Here is a 27700-nt window from a genome sequence, read left to right as displayed (position 1 = left end):
TGCCCTGGTCTAAAGTTGTGCACTATATAGGGAATGGGGTGTCATTTGCCCTGGTCTAAAGTAGTGCACTACATAGGGAATGGGGTGTCATTTGCCCTAGTCTAAAGTAGTGCACTATATAGGGAATAGGGTGTCATTTGGGATGCAGTGGTTTACTCTGCACAAACAAGTACTGTCTTCTGCCTTCTCCCCTGGCACCAATAACACATCATGTGTCTAAACATGACCTTAAACAAACCTCCTCTCTGGCTCTCTCTGTCTCTCTGGCTCTCTATCTCTCTGGCTCTCTGGCTCTCTCTGTCTCTATCTCTCTCTGTCTCTGGCTCTCTCTCTCTATCTCTCTGTCTCTCTCCTGATGTATTTTATAAATATATAGATACTGGTATGTGTATATACTGTATATATAGTAGTTTGTTGCTTTGTAAATCAATGTAGGTGGAATGTACAACATGTGAAGATGTCCATTTTAATAAACATGACTACATGCTGACATCAGTTGGTGGTTATATTGTAATGTGATTTAACAAATCGTCATATTACATGAAAATAGATAAATAGAGAAGTACATAAAGAATCCATCCAGGTCATTGGATATGATTCTATATGTGACAATAATTTGCAGGAGATGTTGTGAAGATTATAGATCCAGATGACATTATAAAATGTCATTTCCTGTTGCGTCAACCGCCAGATCCACCCATGTAAAAACACTGTGTCCTTTTCTGACTTCTGAAGCTGTGTCTCTTTGAGCTGTCTGTTACCGTGGAGACATGAGCGTTCTGTCATCCTTCCCTAGAGGAGATCCTTCTCTGTAAAGAAACCCGTACAGGATTAGAGCCAAGCCAGCAGAGCATGACGTGGACACACACACACACACACACACCTCTGGCTGTGCTGAAGCAGCCTTCACAGTGCACTGTCCCTCTGTGGAGCCACATACTGTCTCCTACATGGAGGTCTCCTAGAGGACAATGGCACACCTCACACTGTCGACGAGAGGAAGATGGTTACATACAGTTTGGGTTCAGAGACAGATTATTAGAATAACATGAATAACTGACTGACTGCCTGCCTGACTGCACACATGATACACATCTAGAGGGCATATCCAGTTATCACAGCAGCACAACTATGTGGAAGATGTGTGTTGAATAGATAGACATGATAGATGTGTAGATGTACTGTAGATGTGTGTTGAATAGATAGACATGATAGATGTGTAGATGTACTGTAGATGTGTGTTGAATAGATAGACGTGTAGATGTGTGTTGAATAGATAGACGTGGAGACGTTCTGTAGATGTGTGTTGAATAGCTGGACGTGTAGACGTTCTGTAGATGTGTGTTGAATAGATAGACGTGGAGACGTTCTGTAGATGTGTGTTGAATAGATAGACGTGGAGACGTTCTATAGATGTGTGTTGAATAGATAGACGTGGAGACGTTCTGTAGATGTGTGTTGAATAGATAGACGTGGAGACGTTCTGTAGAAGTGTGTTGAATAGATAGACGTGGAGACGTTCTGTAGATGTGTGTTGAATAGATAGACGTGGAGACGTTCTATAGATGTGTGTTGAATAGATAGACTGACGCTATAGATGTGTGTTGAATAGATAGACGTGGAGACGTTCTATGATGTGTGTTGAATAGATGACGTGAGACGTTCTATAGATGTGTGTTGAATAGATAGACGTGGAGACGTTCTATAGATGTGTGTTGAATAGATAGACGTGGAGACGTTCTATAGATGTGTGTTGAATAGATAGACGTGGAGACGTTCTATAGATGTGTGTTGAATAGATAGACGTGGAGACGTTCTATAGATGTGTGTTGAATAGATAGACGTGGAGACGTTCTATAGATGTGTGTTGAATAGATAGACGTGTAGATGTGTGTTGAATAGATAGACGTGTAGATGTGTGTTGAATAGATAGACGTGTAGATGTGTGTTGAATAGATAGACGTGTGAGACGTACTGTAGGTGTGTGAAAATGCCACACTATTCCCTATGTAGTGCACTACTTTTGACCAGAGCCTATAGGATCCATTGGGCCTGGTCTGAAGTAGTGCAGTTTAAAGAGCTTAGGAGAGGCAATTGGGACACACATAGATATATGTTGAATAGACGGGTGTGTTGCTTGACCTTGAAGCAGGATGAGTGGCTGTAGATCTGTAGATCCTCCAGGATCATGTTGGCTCCAGCCACCATCGGTTTACAGCAGTATGAACACAGGCCCTTGGTCACACTCCTGTACAGCAGAGGGCAGTAGTGAGTTGGAGATGGAGAGAACACATAGTGACAGCTTTGCTGAGTGCAGAGTCAGCGCCTGTGATGTTTAAAGACGATAAGACAAACACAGTCCTGATACAGTGTTCATTTACACATTATAATATTTTTAAACATTTATTCTAACTGTTCAGACAGAATGTATTTGCTACATGAACACAAAACACATGGCTGACATGTTGGGTATGGACTAGAAGAGAGTCTGGTTTGGAGTCAGGACTGACATGTTAGGTATGGACTAGAAGAGAGTCTGGTTTGGAGTCAGGACTGACCTGTTGGGTATGGACTAGAAGAGAGTCTGGTTTGGAGTCAGGACTGACCTGTTAGGTATGGACTAGAGGAGAGTCTGGTTTGGAGTCAGGACTGACCTGTTGGGTATGGACTAGAGAGTAGAGTCTGGGTTGGAGTCAGGACTGACCTGTTCGGTATGGAGAGGAGAGGAGAGTCTGGGTTGGAGTCAGGACTGACCTGTTAGGTATGGACTAGAGGAGAGTCTGGGTTGGAGTCAGGACTGACCTGTTGGGTATGGACTAGAGGAGAGTCTGGGTTGGAGTCAGGACTGACCTGTTGGGTATGGACTAGAGGAGAGTCTGGTTTGGAGTCAGGACTGACCTGTTGGGTATGGACTAGAGGAGAGTCTGGGTTGGAGTCAGGACTGACCTGTTGGGTATGGAGAGTAGAGTCTGGGTTGGAGTCAGGACTGACCTGTTGGGTATGGAGAGTAGAGTCTGGGTTGGAGTCAGGACTGACCTGTTGGGTATGGAGAGGAGAGTCTGGGTTGGAGTCAGGACTGACCTGTTAGGTATGGACTAGAGAGGAGAGTCTGGGTTGGAGTCAGGACTGACCTGTTGGGTATGGACTAGAAGAGAGTCTGGGTTGGAGTCAGGACTGACCTGTTAGGTATGGAGAGGAGAGTCTGGGTTGGAGTCAGGACTGACCTGTTGGGTATGGAGAGGAGAGTCTGGGTTGGAGTCAGGACTGACCTGTTGGGTATGGAGAGGAGAGTCTGGGTTGGAGTCAGGACTGACCTGTTGGGTATGGAGAGGAGAGTCTGGGTTGGAGTCAGGACTGACCTGTTGGGTATGGACTAGAGGAGAGTCTGGGTTGGAGTCAGGACTGACATGTTGGGTATGGACTAGAGAGGAGAGTCTGGGTTGGAGTCAGGACTGACATGTTAGGTATGGACTAGAGAGGAGAGTCTGGGTTGGAGTCAGGACTGACATGTTAGGTATGGACTAGAAGAGAGTCTGGGTTGGAGTCAGGACTGACCTGTTGGGTATGGACTAGAAGAGAGTCTGGGTTGGAGTCAGGACTGACCTGTTGGGTATTGACTAGAGAGGAGAGTCTGGGTTGGAGTCAGGACTGACCTGTTAGGTATGGACTAGAGAGTAGAGTCTGGGTTGGAGTCGGGACTGACCTGTTTGGTATGGACTAGAGAGGAGAGTCTGGGTTGGAGTCAGGACTGACCTGTTAGGTATGGACTAGAGAGTAGAGTCTGGGTTGGAGGCAGGACTGACCTGTTTGGTATGGACTAGAAGAGAGTCTGGGTTGGAGTCAGGACTGACCTGTTAGGTATGGACTAGAAGAGAGTCTGGGTTGGAGTCAGGACTGACCTGTTGGGTATGGACTAGAAGAGAGTCTGGGTTGGAGTCAGGACTGACCTGTTAGGTATGGACTAGAGAGTAGAGTCTGGGTTGGAGGCAGGACTGACCTGTTGGGTATGGACTAGAAGAGAGTCTGGGTTGGAGTCAGGACTGACCTGTTGGGTATGGACTAGAAGAGAGTCTGGGTTGGAGTCAGGACTGACCTGTTGGGTATTGACTAGAGAGGAGAGTCTGGGTTGGAGGCAGGACTGACCTGTTGGGTATGGAGAGGAGTGTCTGGGTTGGAGGCAGGACTGACCTGTTTGGTATGGACTAGAGAGTAGAGTCTGGGTTGGAGTCGGGACTGACCTGTTTGGTATGGACTAGAGAGGAGAGTCTGGGTTGGAGTCAGGACTGACCTGTTAGGTATGGACTAGAGAGTAGAGTCTGGGTTGGAGTCGGGACTGACCTGTTTGGTATGGACTAGAGAGGAGAGTCTGGGTTGGAGTCAGGACTGACCTGTTAGGTATGGACTAGAGAGTAGAGTCTGGGTTGGAGGCAGGACTGACCTGTTTGGTATGGACTAGAAGAGAGTCTGGGTTGGAGTCAGGACTGACCTGTTAGGTATGGACTAGAAGAGAGTCTGGGTTGGAGTCAGGACTGACCTGTTGGGTATGGACTAGAAGAGAGTCTGGGTTGGAGTCAGGACTGACCTGTTAGGTATGGACTAGAGAGTAGAGTCTGGGTTGGAGGCAGGACTGACCTGTTGGGTATGGACTAGAAGAGAGTCTGGGTTGGAGTCAGGACTGACCTGTTGGGTATGGACTAGAAGAGAGTCTGGGTTGGAGTCAGGACTGACCTGTTGGGTATTGACTAGAGAGGAGAGTCTGGGTTGGAGGCAGGACTGACCTGTTGGGTATGGAGAGGAGTGTCTGGGTTGGAGGCAGGACTGACCTGTTTGGTATGGACTAGAGAGGAGAGTCTGGGTTGGAGTCAGGACTGACCTGTTAGGTATGGACTAGAGAGTAGAGTCTGGGTTGGAGTCGGGACTGACCTGTTTGGTATGGACTAGAGAGGAGAGTCTGGGTTGGAGTCAGGACTGACCTGTTAGGTATGGACTAGAGAGTAGAGTCTGGGTTGGAGGCAGGACTGACCTGTTTGGTATGGACTAGAGAGGAGAGTCTGGGTTGGAGTCAGGACTGACCTGTTAGGTATGGACTAGAAGAGAGTCTGGGTTGGAGTCAGGACTGACCTGTTGGGTATTGACTAGAGAAGAGAGTCTGGGTTGGAGGCAGGACTGACCTGTTGGGTATGGACTAGAAGAGAGTCTGGGTTGGAGTCAGGACTGACCTGTTAGGTATGGACTAGAAGAGAGTCTGGGTTAGAGTCAGGACTGACATGTTGGTATGGACTAGAAGAGAGTCTGGGTTAGAGTCAGGACTGACCTGTTGGGTATGGACTAGAGAGGAGAGTCTGGTTTGGAGTCAGGACTGACCTGTTGGGTATGGACTAGAGGGAGAGTCTGGGTTGGAGTCAGGACTGACCTGTTAGGTATGGAGAGGAGAGTCTGGGTTGGAGTCAGGACTGACCTGTTAGGTATGGACTAGAAGAGAGTCTGGGTTGGAGTCAGGACTGACCTGTTAGGTATGGACTAGAGAGGAGAGTCTGGGTTGGAGTCAGGACTGACCTGTTCGGTATGGAGAGGAGAGTCTGGGTTGGAGTCAGGACTGACCTGTTAGGTATGGACTAGAGAGGAGAGTCTGGGTTGGAGTCAGGACTGACCTGTTCGGTATGGAGAGGAGAATCTGGGTTGGAGTCAGGACTGACCTGTTAGGTATGGACTAGAGAGGAGAGTCTGGTTTGGAGTCAGGACTGACCTGTTGGGTATGGAGAGGAGAGTCTGGGTTGGAGTCAGGACTGACCTGTTAGGTATGGACTAGAGGAGAGTCTGGGTTGGAGTCAGGACTGACCTGTTAGGTATGGACTAGAGGAGAGTCTGGGTTGGAGTCAGGACTGACCTGTTAGGTATGGACTAGAAGAGAGTCTGGGTTGGAGTCAGGACTGACCTGTTGGGTATGGACTAGAGAGGAGAGTCTGGTTTGGAGTCAGGACTGACCTGTTAGGTATGGACTAGAAGAGAGTCTGGTTTGGAGTCAGGACTGACCTGTTCGGTATGGACTAGAAGAGAGTCTGGGTTGGAGTCAGGACTGACCTGTTGGGTATGGACTAGAGAGGAGAGTCTGGGTTGGAGTCAGGACTGACCTGTTGGGTATGGACTAGAGAGTAGAGTCTGGGTTGGAGTCAGGACTGACCTGTTAGGTATGGACTAGAGAGTAGAGTCTGGGTTGGAGTCGGGACTGACCTGTTTGGTATGGACTAGAGAGTAGAGTCTGGGTTGGAGTCGGGACTGACCTGTTGGGTATGGACTAGAGAGGAGAGTCTGGGTTGGAGGCAGGACTGACCTGTTAGGTATGGACTAGAAGAGAGTCTGGTTTGGAGTCAGGACTGACCTGTTAGGTATGGACTAGAGAGGAGAGTCTGGGTTGGAGTCAGGACTGACCTGTTGGGTATGGACTAGAGAGGAGAGTCTGGGTTGGAGGCAGGACTGACCTGTTCGGTATGGAGAGGAGAGTCTGGGTTGGAGTCAGGACTGACCTGTTGGGTATGGAGAGTAGAGTCTGGGTTGGAGTCGGGACTGACCTGTTCGGTATGGACTAGAGAGTAGAGTCTGGGTTGGAGTCAGGACTGACCTGTTAGGTATGGAGAGGAGAGCCTGGGTTGGAGTCAGAGAGGGCGGGTCAGGGAGTCTGGTCTCTAAGCTGAGAGAGGAGAGAATGAAGAAGGGTTGTCATGGTCTCGCTGACCCTGCTCAGTCCTGATTCATTTGGGATTTTAGACAAATCTGACAGTTGACCAAATCTCTGGACACATTTTATCGGAATCACAGTTTTGAGATAAAAGTTATTTAAAGTCATAGAGGTCTTTTGCAAGAAGATAAATAAAATCCTTTTTTAGTTCATATTCATTATTGACAGTTCTTCCCCCTTGTGACAGCCTGGTCTCATAGACTAGACGTAACATAGTAAAAGTAATTCCAGGGCTCTAATCAGGATGATATGTTACCTTGGGTATGGTTATGGCAGGGTAGCCTAGTGGCTAGAGCGTTGGACTAGTAACCGGAAGTTCAAATCCCCGAGCTGACAAGGTACAAATCTGTCGTTCTGCCCCTGAACAGGCAGTTAACCCACTGTTCCTAGGCCGTCATTGAAAATAAGAATTTGTTCTTAACTGAATTGCCTAGTTAAATAAAGGTAAAATAAATGAAATAAAAAAACACAAGACAGAAGGTTATTAAGGCAAAACCCCAAATGTTGGGTGTTCGAATCTCATCATGGACAACTTTCGCATTTTAGCTAATTAGCAACATTGCAACTACCCTTTTAAATTAACAACTAATCTTAACCCTAACCCCTAGCCTAGCTAATGTTATCCACCTCGCTAACATTGGCTTTAGCCACCTAGCCAACGTTAGCCACCTAGCCAACGTTAGCCACCTAGCCAACGTTAGCCACCTAGCCAACGTTAGCCACAACAAATTGGCCGTTAAGTCCAGATTGTTCTTCAAGATGTTCAAACGTTCATAGATGACCAGCAGGATCAAATAATAATCACAGTGCAGAGTTAAAAAGTAAGAACATAAAAAAGGAAACAGTAACACAATAAAATAACTGTTAATTGTCATCATGACTTTGACTGCATACTGGAAATCATCAATGTTCATTATGTCAGAAGTACCTGATCTCACTGATTACAACTTGGGGCATTGGAGGTGGTGGTGGTGGAGTTGTTGTTGGTGGTGGTGGAGTTGTTGTTGGAGGTGGTGGTGGTGGAGTTGTTGTTGGAGGTGGTGGTGGTGGTAGAGTTGTTGGAGGTGGTGGTGGTAGAGTTGTTGGAGGTGGTGGTGGTGGTGGTGGTGGTGGTAGAGTTGATGGAGGAGGTGGTGGTGGTAGAGTTGTTGGAGGTGGTGGTGGTGGTGGTAGAGTTGATGGAGGAGGTGGTGGTAGAGTTGATGGAGGAGGTGGTGGTGGTAGAGTTGATGGAGGATGTGGTGGTGGTGGTAGAGTTGTTGGAGGTGGTGGTGGTAGAGTTGTTGGAGGAGGTGGTGGTGATAGAGTTGATGGAGGAGGTGGTGGTGGTAGAGTTGTTGGAGGAGGTGGTGGTGGTAGAGTTGTTGGAGGAGGTGGTGGTGGTAGAGTTGTTGGAGGAGGTGGTGGTGGTGGAGGAGGTGGTGGTGGTAGAGTTGGTGGAGTTGTTGGGCCTGCCGGGGGCTCTTCATCAGTGATGTGGGTAATGGCGTAGGGGAGTACATCTGGAGGGCTTAGTGGGGAGCAGAATAGTTTTTTGGAGGAGGAAAAGACCCTTGCAGTAAAGAGGGACATGGATGGGCTCTTCAGTGATGAGCTTCTACAAAACCACACGGAAATAAAACAAGAGTTTTGGTCAGTTACTGTAATACAGCATTAAATAAAAGCTCACAAACACAATCAAACTTTAAACTCATGCAAGTCACTTGTTCTATGTGTCTGACTGACGTGGGAGAGTTTGGGGAGTTTAGGGACTTTGGGGAGTTTAGGGACTTTGGGGAGTTTAGGGATTTTGGGGAGTTTAGGGACTTTGGGGAGTTTAGGGACTTTGGGGAGGTGCTCCCAGGACTCATGGCTGTCTTGGGATCTTTCATGGTCTTAGAGGTGGTGCTGGGAGGAGAGGGAAGACCGTCACGGTTGAGTACACTATTAGGATGGTCTGACAGTTTTTTTTCTGAGTTTGGTACAATTTTAGTCCCCTGAGTTCGAATTTTGACCTCTTTACCTTAAAACGAAGGACACAGTCTTGGTCTTCGGAGGAAGTGGAGGACTGAGGTAAAACGAAACAAACGAAAAACACAAATACAAACCCAAAAAGGAAAACACTGTGACTACCAGATAGTAGATATCTAGTTAGAGAAAACACTGTGACTACCAGATAGTAGATATCTAGTTAGAGAAAACACTGTGACTACCAGAGAGTAGATATCTAGTTAGAGAAAACACTGTGACTACCAGAGAGTAGATATCTAGTTAGAGAAAACACTGTGACTACCAGAGAGTAGATATCTAGTTAGAGAAAACACTGTTACTACCAGATAGTAGATATCTAGTTAGAGAAAAGCACATTTTTATTATCCATTTAAAATAACATCAAATTAATCAGAAATACAGTGTAGACATTGTTAATGTTGTAAATGACTATTGTAGCTGGAAATGGCTGATTTTTTTTAATGGAATATCTACATAGGCGTACAGAGGCCTACTATCAGCACCACTCCTTTAAGGGGTGAGTAATCAGTGGCAGGGAAGAAACAAAGAATTTTGGCCAGAAACAAAGAATTTTCTTCTGAAACTCATCAGTCTATTCTTGTTCTGAGAAATGAAGGCTATTCAATGTGAGAAATTGCCAAGAAACTGAAGATCGCGTACAATGCTGTGTACTACTCCCTTCACAGAACGACGCAAACTGGCGTTGGGGAGTGGGAGTCCCCGGTGCACAACTGAGCAAGAGGACAAGTACATTAGAGGGTCAAGTTTGACGAACGGACACCTCACAAGTCCTCAACTGGCAGCATCATTAAATAGGACTCGCAAAACACCAGTCTCAACTTCAACAGTGAAGAGGCGACTCCGAGATGCTGGCCTTCTAGGCAGGAACGCTGCCAAGATAAACATAATGCAAATGTACCTCTTGGTCAGATGGTTGACTGGGTTGCTGGGGCTGGCAGGGACGGGCTGGCAGGGACGGGCTGGCAGGTACGGGCTGGCAGGGATGGGCTGGCCCACCTCCGATTGCAGGCTGTGGTTAGCATTAAACAGACAGAGGGAGATGGATGTGAGAGAGAGAGATAATTCTACCAAATTTGATATTGTCCAATCATTTAGATGTTTTGACATTGGTAAACTTCTAACCATGGTGACAGTGTCAATAGATTTGAGACAGCTCAGAATCTCTTCACACAGTGTGTGTGTGTGTGTGTGTGTGTGTGTGTGTGTGTGTGTGTGTGTGTGTGTGTGTGTGTGTGTGTGTGTGTCCCACGTACTCCACTAGCTCCTCCTCCTCCTCCTCCATGCTGCGTCTGATCCAGCTGTTGTCTTTCTTCCTGCTGCTGTCAACGTTATTCTGACTGGCACTCATCTCCTGACTCCTTCTGACAGGCTTAGACTTCTGACTGGCACTCATCTCCTGACTCCTTCTGACAGGCTTAGACTTCTGACTGATAACAGACAGAAAGCAGAAAGCAGGCGAGGATGTTTCAGTCAGTGCTAGAAGAAACATGAAATGTAACAGAGATATTGGTGTGATGAACACTCACAACCTGGGTCACCTGCTACGTTTCAACATTCCAATGACCTGTCCTGAGGACATACCTGAATGTGGATGTATCTGTTTTATGACGAACACTGCCTGATGTGGTTAGGAATGGCATGCTAGATGGCATGTTTGATTACGCAATAATGTTCAACACAATCACAATGATTGAACAATCACAAACTTAAATGGTTGAGAACAGCAGACTGTTTCACTGTGGCTTACTAGTGTTGTCAGGGCTTACTAGTGTTGTCAGGGCTTACTAGTGTTGTCAGGGCTTAATAGTGTTGTCAGGGCTTAATAGTGTTGTTGTGGCTTAATAGTGTTGCTATGGCTTAATAGTGTTGCTATGGCTTAATAGTGTTGCTATGGTTTAATAGTGTTGCTATGGCTTAATAGTGTTGCTATGGCTTAATAGTGTTGCTATGGCTTAATAGTGTTGTCAGGGCTTAATAGTGTTGCTATGGCTTAATAGTGTTGTTATGGCTTAATAGTGTTGTTATGGCTTAATTGTGTTGCTAGGGCTAAAAGGGTGTTATTAGGGCTTAATAGTGTTGTTATGGCTGAATTGTGTTGTCATGGCTTAATAGTGTTGTCATGGCTTAATAGTGTTGTCATGGCTTAATAGTGTTGTTATGGCTTGATAGTGTTGTTATGGCTTGATAGTGTTGTTATGGCTTAATTGTGTTGCAAGGGCTAAAATTGTGTTATTAGGGCTTAATAGTGTTGTTATGGCTTAATTGTGTTGCTAGGGCTAAAAGGGTGTTATTAGGGCTTAATAGTGTTATGGCTTAATCGTGTTGTTATGGCTTAATTGTGTTGCTAGGGCTAAAAGGGTGTTATTAGGGCTTAATAGTGTTGTTATGGCTTAATAGTGTTGCTATGGCTTAATAGTGTTGTTATGGCTTAATAGTGTTGCTATGGCTTAATTGTGTTGCTATGGCTTAATTGTGTTGCTATGGCTTAATTGTGTTGCTATGGCTTAATTGTGTTGCTATGGCTTAATAGTGTTGCTATGGCTTTATTGTGTTGCTATGGCTAAATAGTGTTGTTATGGCTTAATAGTGTTGTCATGGCTTAATAGTGTTGTTATGGCTTAATAGTGTTGTCAGGGCTTAATAGTGTTGTTATGGCTTAATAGTGTTGTCAGGGCTTAATTGTGTTGCTAGGGCTAAAAGGGTGTTATTAGGGCTTAATAGTGTTGTTATGGCTTTTTAGTGTTGCTATGGCATAAGTGTTGCTATGGCTTAATAGTGTTGCTATGGCTTAATAGTGTTGCTATGGCTTAATAGTGTTGCTATGGCTTAATAGTGTTGTTATAGCTTAATAGTGTTGCTATGGCATAATAGTGTTGTTATGGCTTAATAGTGTTGTTATGGCTTAATAGTGTTGCAAAGGGATAATAGTGTTGTTATGGCTTTTTAGTGTTGCTATGGCTTAATAGTGTTATGGCTTGCACCTTTTGAGAACTGTGATAACAGAACACTAACCATTTCCTTTCCTTAAGAAACAAAGTTAAACATCTCAGAAAAACACACAGGGATACGGAAATCCCAGCTACCAACTGCTCTTAATGACTCATCTCTCAATCAATATCATGTAGGATCATTTCAAACTGTGAAACTCAGCAACGATACGAGACCACTACCAAAGATGTACCCTCTTTATAGAAAATGATAGATGTATCTGTTTAACTCACCGTGAAGAAGACCAGTGTTCACAATAGTGGCTGATGGTCGTGGAATAGAGGATTTTCTCTGTCTCTTTCTCTCTCTCTCTCTTTCTCTCTCTCTCTCTCTGTAACTCACTCTGTCTCTCTGTCTCTCTGTCTCTATGTCTCTCTCTCTCTCTGACGCTACCCTTTCTGTCCTGAAGGGTAAGGATAGGGGTCAGGGAGGGAGGTGTGGCATGCTCTGAGCCAAAACTGTACACACATGTAAACCTGAAAGGTGAGTTACCTGAGTTGACTGTTATCAGTGAGACTAGAAAACCACTGGAGGATGATCATAAAGAACTCATCAGGACTAAACTCAATGAGCTGCTCTACAAAGCAACAAGAGTGGTGATCATGGATGTGTGGCTGCCATTATTAAGGGATGTAGTAATGGCTACATGTTGCTGTTTTGAATCCTGTGTATTATGGCATTGCGACTGACCTGAAGCAACCTTGGCCTTTTCAGTATTTGTCAAGTGTGTGACACTTAATATGCATTAAACAGAGAGAGTGACTTCATCTTTGATTGACGTCATTACACTATTAATGAAAAAAAAGTTACACACTTTATGTCATAATCAACACATAATGTAATAACTAACTGTAGTAACTATTACATTATGCTCAAAAATGTTATTACGTTATGCGTTCAGCATATTTATTACACATTATTGGCAATTTATTACATTATCAGCATTTATAAAATGTTAAATGTAAAAGTTATCACATTATTAGCAAATATTCCATTATGGTCAGTTATTACATTATCTGTCGCTACTGACCGTTTTCAAGGAAACAAGATGACGTATCCACCCTGCTTTTGCACGCAAGTGTTGTTGATGAGCACTTGCACTGTGTCTATCACACTCCAGCCCGCAACGGAGCTGTAATGCTTCTTGACGTTGGTTTGCACACCGCCATTCAAATGAAGAAGAAAAAGAAGATGGCCTTAAAAAGTTTTACACGGAGTTGGAAAATATTATATTATGACATATTTAATTATCTATCATAAAATTCCCCGTAAATTGTTTTTAAAATACACACATTTCATTGATATATGTATAAAAAGCACACAAAGTATCTGGTAACTTTCACAATAGAATATGAATCAAATATGATCCGTCACAGGAAACCCCGGGAATGTTTTTATCTACCCTCCCCCCACGTGTGTACATCGGTCTCGGGTGGAACGTTTGTTGATGTACACCTATGAGTAGAAACGTATCAAAATTACTGTTGTAATATATATTTATCGGAGTAATGTTGAAATCAAAAACTTTCGTAAAGAAAACCCGATCAGGCGGGATCATGAAAATAGTCCGTGAGCATTACCTGCGAGACGATATTTGGTGCGGAAGTGAAGTTTGTACAGAATGCAAGCAAGAAGAGACTGTGTTGCAGAAAGACGCTTGCATTGAAAGCAACTTGTGTTCTTTCCCACACTATTTACTCCCAGACACAAATATTGTGTTGAGCCAGGTAAGTTACTGTGCAATAATGTCTAACGTAAACGTTATTATTAACAACAAATCAATACAAAAAAGTACATGTCTAAAGTAAACGCTAGATTTCCCCACCGCACCACTACAGTTTTAGATGTCTGACACGACTCTAGTGAAAGTGTGAACCCCACTTATCAAGTTCAGGGTTTCGCAAACTCGGTCATGCCCCGTCCCGCGGTGGCACGTTCTGGTTTTTGCCCTACCCAGCTGATTAAAATAATCAAAGCTTGATGATGAGTTGGATATTTGAGTCCGCTATGTAGTGGTGGGGCAAAACCCCTGATCTAGCGAACACTAATTTGACTTAACTTTCAGGTGTCACATTCTACCACGCTGAGTCAGTATCCCTTTTAATGTCTGTAGATTGATATCCTGGAGGATCCCTTGATCAAGAACGTGATCATTCTGCAGACTGTACTCCAAGAGGTCCGCCACAGGAGCGCTCCCATCTACAAGCGTTTGAAAGACATCCTTCACGACAAGGAAAAACACTTCTACACTTTCACTAACGAACATCACAGGTAGAAAATAGATATACTGTTTGCCTTAGATAACTGACTGTTTTGTAGTGATTTAAGGAGGTGTAGCCTGACTTGGTTTTGAATCAGTGACCCTTGGGGTTATCCCACCACTGACGCCAATGTAACAATTGACTGAAATAAGTTGGAGCAAGACTGAAGTCCGCATGTTTCCCAACCAAAACAGTTTGGCAGAGTTTGCGTATATTAAACGACAAACAACATTTTGTTTTGTTTTTTGGACTTTGGCAAGGTTTCTTTTAAGCTGTTCTTATTCGCGGTTTCTCTTGAGAAATACTGCACCTAACATCGTAATCAGATGAAAAACCGTGACTGAGATCTCCTAGGCAAAAAAGTAAATTTAGCTCAGGCTGGTCGCCAGCCGAACTTAAGCATGCTGACTCCTTAACTGTCCATCCGATTTGTGATCAATGCTTTTCAAAGCGACGATTGGTTGTATTCTTCTGTTCCAGAGAAACGTATATAGAGAGAGAGCAGGGGGAAAGCGCCAACGATCGTAATGACAGAGCCATCCGCATATCTACCAAGTGGTACAGTGATCACCTGAACAACACCCCTACGGACAAGAGGTTGAAGGTTGTTTTGCTGACCAATGACCGGGGCAACAAGGAGAAAGCAGAGGAGTCCGGCCTGCTCACATACAGATGTGAGAAACAACACCGATGTTCAAGTCTTTAATATCACGATATCTGTTACCTCAGTACCCCAAGATGAGACCGCTGTTCTTGTCTTTAATATCACAATATCTGTTACCTCAGTACCCCAAGATGAGACTGCTGTTCTTGTCTTTAATATCACGATATCTGTTACCTCAGTACCCCAAGATGAGACTGCTGTTCTTGTCTTTAATATCACAGATATCTGTTACCTCAGTACCCCAAGATGAGACCGCTGTTCTTGTCTTTAATATCACAGTATCTGTTACCTCAGTACTCCAAGATGAGACTGCTGTTCTTGTCTTTAACCTTAAACACAAGGTCACAATACTAGGTGTATTCAACATGTCGACTACATGTTTACTCTAGTAGATGTGGACTACATGTTTACTTTAGTAGATGTGGACTACATGTTTACTTTAGTAGATGTGGACTACATGTTTACTTTAGTAGATGTGGACTACATGTTTACTTTAGTAGATGTGGACTACATGTTTACTTTAGTAGATGTGGACTACATGTTTACTTTAGTAGATGTGGACTACATGTTTACTTTAGTAGATGTGGACTACATGTTTACTTTAGTCGATGTGGACTACATGTTTGCTTTAGTCGATGTGGACTACATGTTTGCTTTAGTCGATGTGGGCTACATGTTTGCTTTAGTCGATGTAGGCTACATGTTTGCTTTAGTCGATGTGGGCTACATGTTTGCTTTAGTCGATGTGGGCTACATGTTTGCTTTAGCCGATGTGGGCTACATGTTTGCTTTAGCCGATGTGGGCTACATGTTTGCTTTAGCCGATGTGGGCTACATGTTTGCTTTAGTCGATGGGGGCTACATGTTTGCTTTAGTCGATGGGGGCTACATGTTTGCTTTAGTCGATGGGGGCTACATGTTTGCTTTAGTCGATGGGGACTACATGTTTGCTTTAGTCGATGGGGACTACATGTTTGCTTTAGTCGATGGGGACTACATGTTTGCTTTAGTCGATGGGGACTACATGTTTGCTTTAGTCGATGGGGACTACATGTTTGCTTTAGTCGATGGGGACTACATGTTTGCTTTAGTCGATGGGGACTACATGTTTGCTTTAGTCGATGGGGACTGCATGTTTGCTTTAGTCGATGGGGACTGCATGTTTGCTTTAGTCGATGGGGACTGCATGTTTGCTTTAGTCGATGTGGACTACATGTTTGCTTTAGTCGATGTGGACTACATGTTTGCTTTAGTCGATGTGGACTACATGTTTGCTTTAGTCGATGTGGACTACATGTTTGCTTTAGTCGATGTGGACTACATGTTTGCTTTAGTCGATGTGGACTACATGTTTGCTTTAGTCGATGTGGACTACATGTTTGCTTTAGTCGATGTGGACTACATGTTTGCTTTAGTCGATGTGGACTACATGTTTGCTGTTTACTTTAGTCGATGTGGACTACATGTTTGCTTTAGTCGATGTGGACTACATGTTTGCTTTAGTCGATGTGGACTACATGTTTGCTTTAGTCGATGTGGACTACATGTTTGCTTTAGTCGATGTGGACTACATGTTTGCTTTAGTCGATGTGGACTACATGTTTGCTTTAGTCGATGTGGACTACATGTTTACTCTAGAAGATGTGGACTACATGTTTACTTTAGTCGATGTGGACTACATGTTTACTCTAGAAGATGCCATCTTCATCCATCATCTGTTCCACACAGGTGAGGAGTACGTCAAGAGTCTGATAGCCAACCCTGAGCTGGTGGATCGACTGGCTTTGACCAACGATGACAAGGTAACTAATATCTACACAATATCACATTTACACATATGTACTTTCTACAGCAGCTGTTTTATATTCATAGAGACAGTTAGATCTGCATATTCATAGAGACAGTTAGATCTGCATATTCATAGAGAAAGTTAGATCTGCATATTCATAGAGAAAGTGTGATCTGCATATTCATAGAGACAGTTAGATCTGCATATTCATAGAGAAAGTTAGATCTGCATATTCATGGTTATTCGTTGAATTTATCCCTTTAATTTCTCTCTCCCTCCCCCAGAATGAGATCACCAGCAGTAAGGTGTTGTTCCCGGAGCACCTGCCCCTGTCGAGGATCCAGTCTGGGATTAAGAGTGGGACCTTCCAACAGGGAACGTTCCGGGCTAGCAGAGACAACTACCTGGAGGCTACTGTGTTTGTCCACGGAGAAGGAGATGACAGTACAGAGGTGAGTGCTGCTGAAGCATAGCTCATGTTCATTCGTGGATTCTGGCCGTGTAACCTGCCATAGAAGTATGGAACATTCTTTAAGTCCTCCAAAAGTTGCTGAATATTTCCTCATCGTTAGTTAACTCCTCTGTTCATGTATCTGGGTTGGAAAAGTGAGTTATCAACAGTGTTATTCTTCCATTACCATTGAATGGGAGTGGAGAATATTTGATGCTGTTCTATGTGCCAGCTGGCGAGATGGGGATGAGTGAGTGAGTGAATGATTGGATGGGAAATGTAAACGAAACAGTGATGGTTACCATGGTAACACTTCCTCTTCCTGTCCCGCCCCTCAGGTTCTGATCCAAGGCCTGCAGAACCTGAACAGGGCTGTCCATCAGGACCTGGTTGCTGTGGAGATCCTGCCTCTGAACCAATGGGTGGCTCCGTCCTCTGTGGTGCTGCAGGACGAGGGGCCCAAGGAGGATGATGTCACAGAGGAGGAGGAGGCAGAGTTGAAGAGTGGTCCGTCTGGGGCGGCGTCACGGAAGCCCACAGGCAGGGTGGTGGGCATCATCAAGAGGAACTGGAGACCCTTCTGTGGCATGCTCTTCCTGTCCCAAATCAAAGAGGTAACTAGCATCACCTCGCTCTGCTCTGTCAATCAACACATCAATCAAATCAAACCCTTCAGAAATCCTACATGAGTATTTATCCATATGGATGCATATACCACCATGCTTTGGTTTCTCTTGTGATTATTTTGTCGTCTGTCGTACTTGTTTTGTGCTGACGAAGATCTCATTGTTCCTGGTCTGTTACACCCCGTCCTCCCCTTCCCAGGCGACCCGTCACCTCTTCACCCCGGCCGACCGCCGTATCCCCAGGATCCGTATAGAGACGCGCCAGGCGGCCACGTTGGCAGGACAGAGGATCATGGTGGCCGTCGACGGCTGGCCCAAGCACTCCAGATACCCCAATGTATGTGTCTCTCAGGTCCTCTTTATTACAGTTGGGCTGCTCAGATGATCACGTATCATTATGGGATATCAATGCCTGGAGAAGTGTGTGATGGACATGAGATGTGCAGCTCGACTGCAATGAAGAGGACCTGGAACGCACCTCAATCATAACGGCTCATCTCTCCTCTTTCTGTCTTTGAGAAACTAGCAGAGACTAGACACCATTCTCTCCTCACCCACCCTTCTCTCCCTCTCTCCTCTCCTCACCCACCCCTCTCTCCCTCTCTCCTTCTCTCCCTCTCTCCTTCTCTCCCTCTCTCCTTCTCTCCCTCTCTCCTCACCCACCCTTCTCTCCCTCTCTCCTCACCCACCCCTCTCCCTCTCTCCTCCTCTCCCTCTCTCCTCTCCCTCTCTCCTTCTCTCCCTCTCTCCTCCCTCTCTCCTCACCCACCCTTCTCTCCTCTCTCTCCTTCTCTCCTCCTCTCCCTCTCTCCTTCTCTCCCTCTCTCCTTCTCTCCCTCTCTCCTCCCTCTCTCCTCACCCACCCCTCTCTCCTTCTCTCCTCCTCTCCTTCTCTCCCTCTCTCCTCCCTCTCTCCTCACCCACCCCTCTCTCCTTCTCTCCCTCTCTCCTCCTCTCAGGGCCATTTTGTTCGTAGCCTGGGAAGTGCAGGGGACAATGAGACTGAGACGGAGGTGCTACTGCTGGAGCATGATGTCCCTCACCAGGACTTCTCACAGGCCGTCCTCAGTTTCCTCCCCAAGATGCCCTGGAACATCACAGAGGAGGTAACTGCACCGCACAGGGGGGTTCTGTTATGGCGGCCATTTTGTGTCAAGACATATATATCAATGGTTGTCAGCTGGTGGCTACATTGTTGTAGCTATACCAATCAACAATTTGGTAACACTACTTAAAGCCTGTTGGTATAATTGCATTATGGTGTGGTTATAAAGCTTTATAAAGGCTCATAACATGCTTATAACAGGTAATAATGCATCACTAAACCTTGATCTCCTATCAGGACATGGCTGTGAGAGAGGACCTGAGGAACCTGACTGTCTGCAGTGTGGATCCTCCTGGCTGTACGGACATAGATGATGCTCTGCACTGTAGAGACCTGCCCAATGGAAACCAAGAGGTAGGACACTGAGGAACTAACACGCTTTACCACAGCATTTTATTGGGACGGGGTGAATGTTTGGATGAGGTAACAGAATCTATTTTAATCGGTAATATGGTGGAACAGAATTGAAAGTTGAGAAGTCATCGTGTGTGTGTGTTTCTTTGTGGGTTGAAGGTTGGTGTCCACATTGCTGATGTGAGCCACTTCATCCGGCCAGGCAACGCTATGGACCTGGAGGCTGCCAACAGAGGAACTACAGTCTACCTGACTGGAAGGGTACAGACCATCTGTTTCATCACATAGTGACCTTGATGAACCCTAGCTAGCTACTTCCAGCTAAAACACAGTTTTAATAAGGCTTGATATTTTTTGGGGACAATTGTTCCTTTCCGGGTCGAAGCACAACAAAATAGGGACTGACGTAGAACCTTGGATAGATATCAATAATTACATGTCTTAAACGGCACCCTATTCCCTATATAAGTGCACTACTTTGTTTTACCAGAGCCCGGGTCAAAAGTAGTGCACTGTATAGGGAATAGGGTTCCATTTGAGTGTTGTATTGCTAACACAGCTGATTGTCTCCCACAGAGGATCGACATGGTTCCTGAACTGCTGAGCTCCAACCTGTGTTCTCTACGATCCAGTGTGGAGAGGTGACTCTAAGACTTCCTGAAGACATCATATATGTTGTTGTTGTTGTTGTCATTTACCGTTAGTGGTGTTCCTGGTGTCTCCTCTCGGTAGGCTGGCCTTCTCTTGTATATGGGAGATCAACGACAAGGCTGAGATAGTCAAGACCAGATTCACTAAAAGTGTCATCAACTCCAAGGTAGAGGGGGAGGAAACTCACACATTTGACAATGTAACAGTTGTGATTGAGACAATGTAAGAAATGCCCCTCAGGGATCAATAAAGTTTATTGAATTGAAAGATAATTCTTCCTCCAGGCCTCGCTGACGTACGCCGAGGCCCAGATGAGGATTGATGACGCCAACATGAATGATGACACCACCAAGAGCTTACGAGGCCTGAACAGACTAGCCAAGATCCTGAAGAAACGAAGGATAGAGAAAGGGTGAGGTCACGAGGCCTGAACAGACTAGCCAGGACCCTGAAGAGACAGGATAGAGGAAGGGTAAGAGGTTACGAGACCTGAACAGACTAGCCAGGACCCTGAAGAGACAGGATAGAGGAAGGGTAAGAGGTCACGAGACCTGATTAGACTAGCCAGGACCCTGAAGAGACAGGATAGAGAAAGGGTAAGAGGTTACGAGACCTGAACAGACTAGCCAGGACCCTGAAGAGACAGGACAGAGGAAGGGTAAGAGGTTACGAGGCCTGAACAGACTAGCCAGGACCCTGAAGAGACAGGATAGAGGAAGGGTAAGAGGTCACGAGACCTGAACAGACTAGCCAGGACCCTGAAGAGACAGGATAGAGGAAGGGTAAGAGGTTACGAGGCCTGAACAGACTAGCCAGGACCCTGAAGAGACAGGATAGAGGAAGGGTAGGCCTGAACAGACTAGCCAGGACCCTGAAGAGACAGGAGAGGTTACTAGACCTGAACAGACTAGCCAGGACCCTGAAGAGACAGGATAGAGGAAGGGTAAGAGGTTACTAGACCTGAACAGACTAGCCAGGACCCTGAAGAGACAGGATAGAGGAAGGATAAGAGGTTACAAGACCTGAACAGACTAGCCAGGACCCTGAAGAGACAGGATAGAGGAAGGATAAGAGGTTACGAGACCTGAACAGACTAGCCAGGACCCTGGAGAGACAGGATAGAGGAAGGGTAAGAGGTTAAGAGACAGGATAGAGGAAGGGTAAGAGGTCACGAGGCCTGAACAGACTAGCCAGGATCTTGAAGAGATGATAGAGGAAGGGTAAGAGGTTACGAGGCCTGAACAGACTAGCCAGGACCCTGAAGAGACAGGATAGAGGAAGGGTAAGAGGTTACGAGGCCTGAACAGACAGGATAGAGGAAGGGTCTGTGATGTCAGTAGTTGATAACCTTTTCCCTAACTGTTAAAAGAGACAGATCATTAGAACTGTGACAGATTGATGTATTCCCAAAGGTGATTAGTTGGTTGATGGATTGATTGTGTTTATTGATCTGGCTGATGGTGTCATTAATCTATATGTTGTACTCTGTGTGGAATGTATAAATACATGTCTTTGTTGGTAATCTAACATGGTGGTTTTCCGTTGTGTGTTTCAGTGCGTTGACTCTCTCCTCGCCCGAGGTTCGCTTCCACATCGACAGTGAGACTCACGACCCCATAGACCTACAGACCAAGGAACTCAAGTACGTTGTTAGGCTTTTAGAATATAGAATTTCAAATAAGGCTTTTTAGAATATAGAATTTAAAATAAGGCTTTTAGAATATAGAATTTAAAATAAGGCTTTTAGAATATAGAATTTAAAATAAGGTTCTATTCATGGTGCTTGATACAGTGCTGTCGTTTTGACCCTGACTAACGTGGTTTAAACTTCAACAAGTTCAGGTGAACTCACATGAATATTGACACGCTTTTTGTGGCCTGTCAAAGCATCCTGCTGTTTCCAGTTTTACCTTGTCACTGGGTTATAACATCCAGCAGTAGATCTCTGCTCAGAGACTTGATGTTCACGCTGTATCGATGGGTTCAAATTCAAATAACTTTATTGTTCCCCAGGGAGACCAACTCGATGGTGGAGGAGTTCATGTTGCTGGCCAACATCTCAGTCGCTCAGAAGATTTATGATGAGTTCTCAGAGTGCGCTCTCCTGAGGAAGCACCCCGCCCCTCCTCCATCTAACTACGACATCCTCAACAAGGCTGCCAAGTCTAAGGTTCATCTACGTATTCAGACTAGACATCTAAAACACGTCTAATGACATCTATATATTCAGACTGACTAGACATCTAAAACAAGTCTAATGACATCTATATATTCAGACTAGACATCTAAAACACGTCTAATGACATCTATATATTCAGACTAGACATCTAAAACAAGTCTAATGACATCTATATATTCAGACTAGACATCTAAAACAGGTCTAATGACATCTATATATTCAGACTAGACATCTAAAACACGTCTAATGAAATCTATATATTCAGACTAGACATCTAAAACACGTCTAATGACATCTATATATTCAGACTAGACATCTAAAACACGTCTAATGACATCTATAGACAATAGTTCCAGCTAAAACACAGTTTTAATGAGGCTTGATATTTTTTGGGGACAATTGTTCCTTTCCGGGTCGAAGGACAACAAAATAGGGACTGTTTCTGACATCAGTCTAATGTAGTCCTAACGTTGTTGTTTCTGACATCAGTCTAATGTAGTCCTAACGTTGTTGTTTCTGACATCAGTCTAATGTAGTCCTAACGTTGTTGTTTCTGACATCAGTCTAATGTAGTCCTAACGGTGTTGTTTCTGACATCAGTCTAATGTAGTCCTAACGTTGTTGTTTCTGACATCAGTCTAATGTAGTCCTAACGTTGTTGTTTCTGACATCAGTCTAATGTAGTCCTAACGTTGTTGTTTCTGACATCAGTCTAATGTAGTCCTAACGTTGTTGTTTCTGACATCAGTCTAATGTAGTCCTCACGTTGTTGTTTCTGACATCAGTCTAATGTAGTCCTCACGTTGTTGTTTCTGACATCAGTCTAATGTAGTCCTCACGTTGTTGTTTCTGACATCAGTCTAATGTAGTCCTCACGTTGTTGTTTCTGACATCAGTCTAATGTAGTCCTCACGTTGTTGTTTCTGACATCAGTCTAATGTAGTCCTAACGTTGTTGTTTCTGACATCAGTCTAATGTAGTCCTCACGTTGTTGTTTCTGACATCAGTCTAATGTAGTCCTAATGTTGTTGTTTCTGACATCAGTCTAATGTAGTCCTAACGTTGTTGTTTCTGACATCAGTCTAATGTAGTCCTAACGTTGTTGTTTCTGACATCAGTCTAATGTAGTCCTAACGTTGTTGTTTCTGACATCAGTCTAATGTAGTCCTAACGTTGTTGTTTCTGACATCAGTCTAATGTAGTCCTCACGTTGTTGTTTCTGACATCAGTCTAATGTAGTCCTAACGTTGTTGTTTCTGACATCAGTCTAATGTAGTCCTAACGTTGTTGTTTCTGACATCAGTCTAATGTAGTCCTAACGTTGTTGTTTCTGACATCAGTCTAATGTAGTCCTCACGTTGTTGTTTCTGACATCAGTCTAATGTAGTCCTCACGTTGTTGTTTCTGACATCAGTCTAATGTAGTCCTAATGTTGTTGTTTCTGACATCAGTCTAATGTAGTCCTAACGTTGTTGTTTCTGACATCAGTCTAATGTAGTCCTCACGTTGTTGTTTCTGACATCAGTCTAATGTAGTCCTAACGGTGTTGTTTCTGACAACAGTCTAATGTAGTCCTAACGGTGTTGTTTCTGACATCAGTCTAATGTAGTCCTCACGTTGTTGTTTCTGACATCAGTCTAATGTAGTCCTAACGGTGTTGTTTCTGACATCAGTCTAATGTAGTCCTAACGTTGTTGTTTCTGACATCAGTCTAATGTAGTCCTAACGTTGTTGTTTCCGACATCAGTCTAATGTAGTCCTCACGTTGTTGTTTCTGACATCAGTCTAATGTAGTCCTAACGTTGTTGTTTCTGACATCAGTCTAATGTAGTCCTCACGTTGTTGTTTCTGACATCAGTGTAATGTAGTCCTCACGTTGTTGTCCCTCCCCTCAGGACTTGGTGATCCACACGGACTCGGCCAAGGCTCTCGCTGACTCTCTGGACGCGGCCCAGGTGGACGGCTTCCCTTACTTCAACACCTTGCTGCGTATCCTAGCAACACGCTGCATGATGCAGGCGGTGTACTTCTGCTCCGGGATGGACAGTGACTTCCACCACTATGGGCTGGCCTCTCCTATCTACACACACTTCACCTCACCTATCAGACGGTGAGAACACACACTTCACCTCACCTATCAGACGGTGAGAACACACACTTCACCTCACCTATCGGACGGTGAGAACACACACTTCACTTCACCTATCGGACGGTGAGAACACACACTTCACCTCACCTATCGGACGGTGAGAACACACACTTCACCTCACCTACCGGACGGTGAGAACACACACTTCACCTCACCTATTGGACGGTGAGAACAAACACTCTCTCTCTACTCCTGACTGGTCCACCCCGCCTTCTCTATCTCTGACTGGACCACACCCTTTCTCTACTCCTGACTGGTCCACCTCCACCCCCCCTTCTCTATCTCTGACTGGACCACACCCCTCCTCTACTCCTGACTGGTCCACCCCCACCCCCTCCTCTACTCCTGACTGGTCCGTCCACACCCCCCCCCCTGGTTCTGATGTGATTGTAACCTTTACAGATACTCTGACATCATCGTGCATCGGCTGCTGGCTGTAGCCATTGGAGCAGACAGCACTTACCCAGACCTGATGGACAAACACAAGCAGTCTGCCCTCTGCAACAACCTCAACTACAGACACAAGATGGCCCAGTACGCACAGCGAGCCTCTGTAGCCTACCACACACAGGTACTGGACTCACCCAACACACTGACCTGTTAGAGCCTCTAGCCTACCACACACAGGTACTGGACTCACCCAACACATTGACCTGTTAGAGCCTCTAGCCTTCCACACACAGGTACTGGACTCACCCAACACATTGACCTGTTAGAGCCTCTAGCCTTCCACACACAGGTACTGGACTCACCCAACACATTGACCTGTTAGAGCCTCTAGCCTTCCACACACAGGTACTGGACTCACCCAACACACTGACCTGTTAGAGCCTCTAGCCTACCACACACAGGTACTGGACTCACCCAACACACTGACCTGTTAGAGCCTCTAGCCTACCACACACAGGTACTGGACTCACCCAACACACTGACCTGTTAGAGCCTCTAGCCTACCACACACAGGTACTGGACTCACCCAACACACTGACCTGTTAGAGCCTCTAGCCTACCACACACAGGTACTGGACTCACCCAACACACTGACCTATTAGAGCCTCTAGCATTCCACACACAGGTACTGGACTCACCCAACACACTGACCTATTAGAGCCTCTAGCCTACCACACACAGGTACTGGACTCACCCAACACACTGACCTATTAGAGCCTCTAGCATTCCACACACAGGTACTGGACTCACCCAACACACTGACCTGTTAGAGCCTCTAGCCTTCCACACACAGGTACTGGACTCACCCAACACACTGACCTGTTAGAGCCTCTAGCCTACCACACACAGGTACTGGACTCACCCAACACACTGACCTGTTAGAGCCTCTAGCCTACCACACACAGGTACTGGACTCACCCAACACACTGACCTGTTAGAGCCTCTAGCCTACCACACACAGGTACTGGACTCACCCAACACACTGACCTGTTAGAGCCTCTAGCCTTCCACACACAGGTACTGGACTCACCCAACACACTGACCTGTTAGAGCCTCTAGCCTACCACACACAGGTACTGGACTCACCCAACACACTGACCTGTTAGAGCCTCTAGCCTTCCACACACAGGTACTGGACTCACCCAACACACTGACCTGTTAGAGCCTCTAGCCTTCCACACACAGGTACTGGACTCACCCAACACACTGACCTGTTAGAGCCTCTAGCCTACCACACACAGGTACTGGACTCACCCAACACACTGACCTGTTAGAGCCTCTAGCCTACCACACACAGGTACTGGACTCACCCAACACACTGACCTGTTAGAGCCTCTAGCCTACCACACACAGGTACTGGACTCACCCAACACACTGACCTGTTAGAGCCTCTAGCCTACCACACACAGGCACTGGACTCACCCAACACACTGACCTGTTAGAGCCTCTAGCCTACCACACACAGGTACTGGACTCACCCAACACACTGACCTGTTAGAGCCTCTAGCCTACCACACACAGGTACTGGACTCACCCAACACACTGACCTGTTAGAGCCTCTAGCCTACCACACACAGGTACTGGACTCACCCAACACACTGACCTGTTAGAGCCTCTAGCCTACCACACACAGGTACTGGACTCACCCAACACACTGACCTGTTAGAGCCTCTAGCCTTCCACACACAGGTACTGGACTCACCCAACACACTGACCTGTTAGAGCCTCTAGCCTTCCACACACAGGTACTGGACTCACCCAACACACTGACCTGTTAGAGCCTCTAGCCTACCACACACAGGTACTGGACTCACCCAACACACTGACCTATTAGAGCCTCTAGCATTCCACACACAGGTACTGGACTCACCCAACACACTGACCTATTAGAGCCTCTAGCCTACCACACACTGGTACTGGACTCACCCAACACACTGACCTATTAGAGCCTCTAGCCTACCACACACAGGTACTGGACTCACCCAACACACTGACCTATTAGAGCCTCTAGCATTCCACACACAGGTACTGGACTCACCCAACACACTGACCTATTAGAGCCTCTAGCCTTCCACACACAGGTACTGGACTCACAACTATTTAACCAGGAAGTCCCATTGAAGACGAGGGACCCATTTTTACAAAAGGACATCTAGGTCATATTCATTAGTGCACTGTAGCAAAATGCTTTGCAACGGAAATTGGAAAAATAGCATTTCTTATTGAACATTTCTGGGCAGCCTCTCCCTGTTTCCATCTGTTTGACGAGATAACGTGTTGTTTCCTCCAGCTGTTCTTCAAGAGCAGAGGCATCCTGAACGAAGAGGGCTTCATCCTGTTTGTGAGGAAGAACGCCATCATCGTCCTCATCCCTAAGTTTGGTCTGGAGGGAACGGTGTTCTTTGAGAACAAAGATAAACCCAGCCCCAAACTGATCTTCAACGAAGAGGTACCCTCGCTGTGTGTCAGAGAAAAGTAAAGCTATTTTTTTTTGTGTGTATGGATCAACTGTAACTCTGTGTGTAGGCTCCTAGTCTGACGGTGGAGGGCCACTCCTTCAACATGTTTGACAAGGTCAAAGTGACCATCAGTCTGGATGCGTCCAACGTCCAGCACCAGAAGATCAGGATGTCCCTGGTCGAACCTGTGGTACGTTGTTTCAAACTGAATCTCTCTGTCATTACAGAGATCCTATGGTGGTCGAAGTTCTGAACTAAAACCACGTTCAGGTAACAGTTTGTGTCTGAGGTAAAATAGCCTTCTGTCATGTCAAATCACTCATTTCAGGCTTGGACATGTAACTAATATTGTTGTTGTTTTCTAGATCTCTGGAGTGAGTGTCGCGCCGTCCGAACCAGAGGTCAAGAGAGCTAAACTGGACCGTTGAACAACACCATCCTCAGACTGTTCTCCTAGCTGAGTTATAGATTATTTTAAATGTTTAGCTTTTTCTTTTCCTACATTACAAGCACAGAACATTCTGTGGTTAATACGTTTAAGATTTTAAAACCTTTTTTCCTTGACCTATAGAAAGTCATCCTTCCAGGTAAACGTTGATGGGAGGCCGGTAACGTGTAGAATGGGAGGCCGGTAACGTGTAGAATGGAATGCTATACTGTGGCAAGACATAATGGTATATTGTATTTCTAGTCCTGACCCATAGAGTTTGTACGGTCTATTCAGGAAGGAATGTTACCTTGTACAACTCTCAATAAAGCTCTTGGTTTTAGCCAATGTTCCTTTTCTCATCTGTTTGGCTCGTCTCTGTTTTGTGATTGGAGTAGATG

At 45.5% G+C, this 27700-nt stretch overlaps 2 protein-coding genes across 6 annotated transcripts; one reads left to right on the top strand and one right to left on the bottom strand.

Annotated features, from left to right (window-relative positions):
* Positions 1-452: 452 nt before the first annotated feature.
* Positions 453-10050, bottom strand: LOC135537923 (uncharacterized). 4 transcript variants are annotated; one of them, XM_064963929.1, is made up of 8 exons: positions 10000-10050; positions 9645-9755; positions 8739-8783; positions 7665-8333; positions 6620-6688; positions 2143-2248; positions 884-986; positions 453-809 (listed from the first exon to the last, which is right to left on the bottom strand). In XM_064963929.1, exons 1-8 carry the CDS (start codon positions 10026-10028, stop codon positions 793-795), a joined length of 1149 nt encoding a protein of 382 aa, XP_064820001.1. In that variant the 5' UTR covers positions 10029-10050; the 3' UTR covers positions 453-792. The 4 variants fall into 4 exon arrangements, with proteins under 4 accessions (XP_064820001.1, XP_064820003.1, XP_064820002.1 ...); XM_064963931.1 differs by lacking the exon at positions 6620-6688; XM_064963930.1 differs by lacking the exon at positions 8739-8783.
* A 3099-nt stretch (positions 10051-13149) lies between these two features.
* dis3 (DIS3 exosome endoribonuclease and 3'-5' exoribonuclease) lies at positions 13150-27661 on the top strand. Of its 2 annotated transcripts, none has more exons than XM_064963938.1 (20): positions 13150-13461; positions 13848-14005; positions 14476-14669; positions 16388-16461; positions 16733-16900; positions 17238-17513; positions 17725-17862; positions 18485-18631; positions 18868-18984; positions 19144-19245; positions 19561-19625; positions 19717-19801; positions 19920-20047; positions 21191-21277; positions 21649-21805; positions 23710-23924; positions 24366-24534; positions 26704-26862; positions 27100-27161; positions 27238-27661. In XM_064963938.1, the coding sequence occupies exons 1-20, from the start codon at positions 13243-13245 to the stop codon at positions 27248-27250; spliced, it is 2733 nt and encodes a 910-aa protein (XP_064820010.1). In that variant the 5' UTR covers positions 13150-13242; the 3' UTR covers positions 27251-27661. The 2 variants fall into 2 exon arrangements, with proteins under 2 accessions (XP_064820010.1, XP_064820009.1); XM_064963937.1 differs by lacking the exon at positions 27100-27161 and adding an exon at positions 26940-27062.
* Positions 27662-27700: the final 39 nt, after the last annotated feature.

The sequence above is a fragment of the Oncorhynchus masou genome, unplaced genomic scaffold (assembly GCF_036934945.1).
Source record: "Oncorhynchus masou masou isolate Uvic2021 unplaced genomic scaffold, UVic_Omas_1.1 unplaced_scaffold_873, whole genome shotgun sequence".
Taxonomy (NCBI): domain Eukaryota; kingdom Metazoa; phylum Chordata; class Actinopteri; order Salmoniformes; family Salmonidae; genus Oncorhynchus; species Oncorhynchus masou.
Note: the sequence above shows the minus strand (reverse complement) of the source record. Positions and strands in the feature narration are given on the sequence as shown.